The following is an 8,252-nucleotide window of genomic DNA, read 5'->3' as shown; positions in this document are numbered from 1 at the left end:
CAGGAATTACATTTCATTCCCACTCATTCCCGTGTACCGAAGTAGGCGTCAGGGTTAGGATGAGATTTTAGGGTTAGGGTTTTGTCATTGAGTGATTGGTTGATTGATCATCTGATGCACGTTTCGAAGTGGAGAACACCACTCCATCTACGCTTCAATCTCATTCAATCCTCAGCTTACGTGGCAAATTTAGTAGGAGGGTCTATTTGAAATGACAACATCATGTTACAGATGCACCAAATAAAGCATGTTAACGCATACTAGACTGCAAGTTTCAATTTTTAAAATTAGTCATATTCGGAATCAATGGACAGATAATATAATTTGAAGTCTGAAGCATGAGAGACAGAAAATGACCCCAATGATGCAAGATGAAAATAGAAATGATAGTAATATGTAAATAAAGTATTCAACATAATTAGTAATCTACTCCTAAAAATACTGATATAGACATAGTGGATAACATGAATATGACCCATCTTCAGGATTTTGAAACAACCAACAAAAACAGTATTGTCTTCCAACTAAAATGCATACTACTAACAGAAAAATTACCATAACATTGGGAGGACAGATAAAGCCTTTCAAATTGGCAAATTGCATATACTATTCTGGCACAAAATCTACAGGTTAATCAAATCGAATAATAATAATAAGAAATGAAGCACAAATTTGCAAGAGGAAATTGCATCATCTTTCTACTAACATCCTAAGGAGTCCAAAGCATGGGTCTGTGATAGTAGAGTATGAAGAAATTGTGGGCAATTAAAACCTACCGAAAAATATCAAATCCTTAATAACAGTCTGAAATGTTAAAATTAAACAGCCCCACTACCAACACAAGAAATATTACGCTAATCCATCTTTTTTACATAAAAATAACCATCAATGGAGCTGAGAATGAAGCTTGTCCATGAGCGAAGAGAACAAACCTTACCTGACGCTGTTCCACATTTGACGCCTTGACGATCAATTCAAAGAGGGGAAATCAGTATAAATGAAAGGCACATATTCCAGTTCTACACCCAGAAATGTTACAAAAAACTGATAAAAGTAAATCCTTACTTTCTTCCAGCAAGTTACTATTATTGCAGCTGATATTTCAGGTCAGTACCTTGCCTTGATACTGCTAAATTCACATTAGCAATCAGCTATATACTCAAATACTGATGCGCCCTCGACCAGATTTTCTCGGCTGCTGTTTACAAGCATAGAGAAAATACAAACATTTCGAAACTTTAAGGTCCAACCCATAATGAAAACAACTCCAATTGTTACAATTACTACTTTTGAATTTACACAAGTAAAACCGTATCCATAGTTCAACCCAGTACAAAATAATTTGAATTTGACTGCAATGCAGCTTCTCTACAATAATTTGCACACAAAAAATTTTATTATGCTGCAAAAAACCCACATTATAAAAACAAAACACTAGCAATCATGAAAGTAGCGTAACAGAACCTATTTTAAGCTTCAAAGTGACGAGAACAGAAGAAGCCAACCCAATTCAAAATGCAGACTGGCAAGCACGTGGTAAGCATATTAAAAATATAAGGCCTAAAAAAACCTGCATCTGTGAATCAGAAAATAACCTGCCAATTTCATACTCAAGTTGAAGCTCAAGAACTACTGTTTGATGTAAACATCATCGTAATATAAACAGATAAGCAAGTTTAGGAATCCTCTGAGCTTCCCACTAACACAATATCAAATGGAGATGGTTTACACCAACATTGTAAATATTTATTATGGCATGAACAAATGCCCAAAACTGTCTCACCCGCGAATGAAAAGCAGCAGACAATAAATTAAATCTCCGCATGACTAACAAAGGACACTGAAGATCTTCAATGAAGCTCATTCATCAGGGGAGTCTGTACGGATGGCTGGTTAAAAAAACCAATATATTATCAGAATGCACTAGTTTATATTACTTAAAGAAATAAGTAACAGATGCAGGAAAATGCATAATATTAGGGAAATAAACTAATTAGAGTAAGGTCTTCCCACAAAAATATGAAAAGTCATCATTTAAAGAGATGATAGTATGTTCCACGTTTTCCAGTGGTTAATTAAACAACTAATTTGGCGCCAAGCTCTGGTCACCTTTTCATGCAACTCATCAATTTTCTGCTGCTTATTGCTAGAAATTTCGGCATGTTTTTGATGGTGAACCAAGCTGATTATATAGGTTTTAGCCTGCAGCAAATAGTTGCGAAAGCAATTATTAACTGAAATTAACATTCTGTAACTTTTAATTCTAAAGCAACACCTTGTCAGTTGTAAAAGTTATCTAGAAAGGATGCTTCATTAAATCTGCAGATTATAAATGGTCAACCTCCCATCAGATCCACACACAATCTGAGCTAAAGGCATGTCATGGAAAGGAAGGATGCCATCAAAATTCTAGCTTGTGTTACCTTCACTATTCTTCAGAACATGGTGAGGCAACTCCTAAAATTATGTACTATTAATAGTGTTATAAAAATAAAAACAAGGCAGACATCTGCCTGCATGATTCTAGGCTCTATGCTCTAGGCACCGACTGACGATAACAAAGCAACCTTATGTTTTTCGAAAAACTGACTGGCTAACCACTAGCATCAGACGATCTAATCTATACCATGGTAAATTTGAATGGTCCTATCTCTTTTATTAAGTGTGTGGTTTTCCTGGATCAATAGCCAAAGTAACCCAGTAACTAAGGGTTAAGAAAACCATACATAATTATCAATCATTCCAAGATGCAACTGACCAAGTAGATGGTCCATCTACAGCAATCCTTTTTTAGTTCGTTTTGGTAAAATTCCACATACATCTCAAATTTCTCGCCAAAACATTCCACTTATAAATATGAATATATTAACCACAATCATTTTATTGGTGCGTGAAGATTTTTGCTAGTCGAAATCAGACTCTCCTCTCCATCTCAAATTTCTTTGCATCATCTAGTCTCTCGGATGTTTGTGGTAGTCCTTTCCTTGTTATTCTTCTTTCAAAAGTTCTTCTCTTTCTTCCAGTTTACAACTAATAAGTGGAGTTCACCCGAAATAAGTGACTGTATATTGCGAAGAAAGGTTCACTAACTGAAGTCAATTTGGGGGATGGTTCTACCACACGTTTTCAAGCTTAGATTTCAAAAATTCAATAAGAAGTTCTGTAAATTATTTGAAAGATTTCCAAAATGGAAGACGCCCGCGATATATAAGGTCAGCGAACACACAAATCTATGTAATATACTAGTTCCCCATAAAGACTTGAAGATGTGCAAGACACTTCCTATTTCCTTTTTCAAGGGAAATTCTTTTGACCATTATCATGTCATTGAGCATGGTGTCAGCCTGCCATATAGATGTATATGGGAACAAATATATGTTTAATTTGCCAGCAAACCAAGAACCATAGGGAACAACTTCCTGTAGGTATGGTAAGGTGGAACAGGTGTACTCATTTCAGTAAATTTCTAATATCCTGACTTAAAAAATGAACATGTCTGATTCCTGGAATATCATAGAGTAGAATTTGTCAGAGGAGACTAAAAAGTCCCATGTTTAAGAACAGAACTGAAGGTGCAAAGCTGTTGTGCATATAGGCAGATAACAACTTGATTTTGAATTTCTTTATAAACATATGATCTGAAAGCAGCATATTCCGAAATGAAAAATGTTTTGAAAGAGGAGATCAATGTTTACATCAAAAACTGGTCTCATAAATGTTTATTCTCATTACATGAATTAATATTGCTATCATGCAACAGGTGTCAAGATGTATTTTAAAAGTTCCATAATATACAGCATAAGTTGAGGATGTCAGATACTTGTACTTAGGAGTTAAAAAACGAGGATTTCAACCAAACTTTAAATCAGTAAAAGGTAACCAGCAAGAGATCAATAGACCCCATACATCTAAAAACAACATCATGAAGACAAAACAACCATTTGGTGATCAACTGATTTTTTTTTTTTTTTACAAAATAAAAAATTTTAGAATGAAGCATGAACCTCATTTAATTGTAGGTTCTGTTTTAAGTTGATGTCTAAAAAGATGAAGCAATTGACTAATTTGCACATAAGGTTGATACTTTTTTGGAGTAAAAAGAAACATAAGAATTTCAGAACCAAGGAGAAGAAAGGCCTCCTTTGAGTACTGATTACTGAACATACATGCTTTTCAAATGGCCAGAAGCTCAAACTTACATAGCGCCTTCATACAAAATTTGCTGCAGATATATAGTCCAACTATAGGATTAAGTTAAAATCAGAAAGTATGTTAGCTTCTACAAATTATATGCATATGACATGCCACAAGTGTCTATGAAACTGACACTTGAGCCTGCCATCCAACACCACAGCCCCTTCCCAGTAAAAGACTCATAATGTGGCTCTCTAGATTCTTTATATGAGCATATCTGTCATTTGATATCACTGCACCTTCCTGAAAAAGATTCCAAATGCAGCTCACTAAGTTCTTTATATGTTCATCTGCATTATGCTACCCCCCTTGGAACTAAAATGGCATAACATACAAACCCAAGAACGCATGTCGTAGTCAACTTTGGAATAGTAATACTGTAATACCCAGGTTCACACACTCTCTGTCTCATTATGCTGGTGCCAGTGGAAGGGTTGAGTATCGGTATTTAGTATTACTCCAAGGAGCAAATAATTATGTTACTATACATTTCAACACTTTTTTTAACTACGTTACTATACATTTCAGCACCTTTTCTTTTTCCAGATCTGGTTTACATTAGGTACTTTCCTTACAATAAACCCCAACTATAAATTTTTCCCAACACGGCTCCCTGATACATTTAACCTTTGGATTTGAAAAACAAACTACTGTTTAAGATTTTTAATCATAATGGATCTTAATACATTGTAAATTCTCCTTTCCGGTGCATGCCCTAAAAAGCATAATTTTAGTATCATGCATTTATGCTTGCACTATCCTGCACTTATACGTAAACTATGAAATAGGGACTCTTCAAAGAGACCCTTCCATGATCCAGAGACGGAGATTGGCACAGTGCAGCAAAGTAGCTCCAAATTTCTAATCGATCCAACTATACTGGACCTCAACAACATATCCTCATTCCCGGTTCCCCGGTCTCAACACACATAATCTGAGTTTACTAGATGACACAGAGAAAACTTAATATAAATGGATGAAAATAGGGAATTCAGTTGCTTCACTTTTGTGTCCAGCTTGAGGAACATTAAGTAAACAGTAGAAAAAAGAAGATAGGAGAATAATAGGGAAAAGATAACAAGAGACCTAAGTCCAATTACAGGCAATTCAAATCACTTTCGTACACCCTGCTTATTCATAATCTCAACCCTTTTTAAGGCCTTACAAATTGAATAAACAACAAAATGAAGACAAACGTGCTCCTAATATCAACCAACCAAAACAAGTCCTTAAGAAAAATCAAACAGACCTCTTCTAATTCATTCCAAGAGAGTAACAGTCAAACGAAGAATTATAACTCTTTCCACTTCTCTTATAATAAAATGAAACGGACACTGAAAGTTACAAACATAACCTAGATCGTCTCCCTCTCCCTTTCTATCTATCTATCTATCTATCTATCCACACACACACACACACACACACACACACACACGACACGAGCCTCTAGAGATATCTAGATTCTCCTGGCCTCTCGCTTTCTCCTCGAGCTTCATCCGGTGAACAACCCCCCCATGGATACAAGGAACAATTTTCTACCAAACTGGTAAAAAAGAATTATAGTCGTCACAACGTGGAAAACGTGATACGAGCATGCCGGCTTAGGATTTTATTGGTTTGAGGGTAGCCGGAGAATACATAAGGGCGTCTCCAATGGAGCGCCAAAACTCCATTTTGGAGTGTTTTGGCGCTCCAATGGAGCGCCAAACATCCCGCTAAAATAGCGGGATGCTACAGTGTTGCGCCAGAAATGGTGCAACAGTGTAGCATTGGCGCAATTAATTTTTTTTGTGAAAACTTTTTATGGAAGGTCTTATGAGAAGAAATACAGAAACAAAATTTTTTCTTTTGTTATTTATATTTGTATTAATAATATATATTATTTTATATTAACTATTATAATGAAATGTATTAATAATATATATTATTTTATATTAACTATTATAATGAAATTAGAGTATAAAATAATTATTAAAAAAATTCATCAATGAAAAAAATAGATAATTTAATTCAAACACTTAAAATTTCATAATACTAGAACCAAATGAAGAAATAAGAAAAACTACACCATTTAGATAAAAAAAATACAACATAAACATTAGGGCATAAAAAAATTAGTTAAATATATAATTATAACTAATAACTAATTATATGTGATGTTAAATGTAAATCTTTAGTTGAATTTATGAAAGTAATATTTTAATTTGATTTAGCATCTAATTTTTATATTTTTATTTTATTCATAAAACATATTATTATAATTAATTATATATAATGTATTACATAATTATATAATTTGTTAAATATTTTAAATAGATAAAAATGTTAAAAGATAAGAATAATAAAATGAATATTCTTTTTGGTGTAACGTTTGGTGTAATGGGTTGGAGATGAAATAGTGATTTGGTGTAAAATCTACACCAACTTGGTGTAAAAACTACACCATTTTGGATTTTTGGGTTGGAGATGCTCTAACCATCGGATAATGGCGCCACGTGGGCACAGAAAAGGCACACATTAATGCCTATTCAGAATGTAGCATCGTTCATAAGTTTTTTCTCCATCTTTGATTAATAAGCAAAAAAAAAAAAAGGAACTCCCCATACAACATATTGAGCGCACGAAAGTTCTCAAAAAGCGGCTACAAAGTTGCGCCGTGTCAGCGGACCTACTCGTTATGCAAAGCTTTTCCATAATGAAATTATGCTTTTCACGCGATCAGTGAAGAAATAAAAAAAAAACAAAAGGACGGATGATCCACAAAAGGATCAACGACCTTCGCTCTTCCCTCGCCATCCATCTACCATCAAATCTCACAATCCGAAACCAATCAGCCACAAAATTCATCTATCTAGAGAAGAATGATGGTAAAAAAAACCCTAGAAATAGATCGGGTCGCGGCCATCACAGATCAAGGCAAAACATGAAACCCTAGAGAGCGGGGAAACAGGAGAAGAGATTAGACTTACTCGGCTTCTCGGGCTTCCCGCCGGCCCATTTGGAAACTGAGAAATGGACCTTTTCTCTGGACGCGGACTCGGCCCTGTAGGGCTCCTTGAGGCACGAGCGGACGAGAGAAGCGCAGATGTTGGAGTAGGTTATGTACGTCATCCCCGCGGCTCTCCAGAACGGTGCCGCCGCCATCGATCCCGCTGACGCCATCGCGATTCGCTTCCCTTCTTCGATGGATAGTTCCGCGAGAATTTTTTTCTTTTTTCGCCGCTGCGATCCCCTGAGAGAGGGGATCAAAAACTGTCTCCGAGGGTATTTCTGTAAGTACGGTGTTCTGGATGTTTAGAATGGGCCCTGAAAGTGGGCCCACGATTCAAGGCCATTACAGGCTTTTCCGGCAGTGTAACCAGATCAGAAAAGAAAACCTTGCCAACTATGATGGTATCTGTTATTATTATCATTATTATCATTAATATTTTCAAAAATGATACGTAACGTTTACATCGAAGAAAAAAATATAGTCGGATTCTTTTTACCACAGGTAAAAGGAAACTTCGCAGTTTTACATTTATGTCCCCGTGAACAATAATATTTGCATAAATAGCATAATAATTTGTGTGAAGAGGATTTTCTCCCTAGGGGTGTGAGCCAATAAATACATTTTTGCTAGAAGTGAAACAATTTCAAGTATGGGATAATTTTTTGATGTGTGATATTTTAATGGAATAATAAAGAGTAATTTTTTAAAACAGGATATTTTAGTGGAAAACTCGTTAATATAATTAAGGACGGTTTTTAATAATTAAGAAGCATATAGGTTATGCATTTTGATGATAAGACTACTATTTGTATAATTTAAAGTTTACTTGTAATAATAATAATTATTTAATTTAATGTAATTAATCTTGAAGAACTATTGGATAGACTATAATATATTATAATTATAATAATTTGTAATCTTTTACTTTTTTTGGAATTATTATTTTAATGCATTTTAAAAAAACAAAGTTTCCCCCTTCTTTTTCTCTTTCTATTTCGATCTACTAGACATCATACCATTCTCTCTCAATTTTAATTAATTTTTTAATAAAACATAAATTTTGTAT

General features: G+C 34.6%; 1 protein-coding gene across 1 annotated transcript in view; it reads right to left on the bottom strand.

Annotated features, from left to right (window-relative positions):
* The window catches only part of LOC109842611, a 23,106-nt gene continuing 16,433 nt past the window's right edge, over nucleotides 1,580-8,252 (bottom strand). Inside the window, exons 2-3 of the mRNA XM_020411465.1 lie at nucleotides 7,164-7,480; nucleotides 1,580-1,889 (exon numbers count right to left, since the gene is read on the bottom strand). Of these exons, the coding sequence (XP_020267054.1) occupies nucleotides 1,861-1,889; nucleotides 7,164-7,480 (346 nt within the window). The 3' untranslated portion in view covers nucleotides 1,580-1,860. The remainder of the gene's footprint in view (nucleotides 1,890-7,163; nucleotides 7,481-8,252) is intronic.

Source organism: Asparagus officinalis, chromosome 5, assembly GCF_001876935.1.
Source record: "Asparagus officinalis chromosome 5, Aspof.V1, whole genome shotgun sequence".
NCBI lineage: Eukaryota > Viridiplantae > Streptophyta > Magnoliopsida > Asparagales > Asparagaceae > Asparagus > Asparagus officinalis.
The sequence above is the reverse complement of the archived record's forward strand: the minus strand, read 5'-3'. Positions and strand labels throughout refer to the sequence as shown.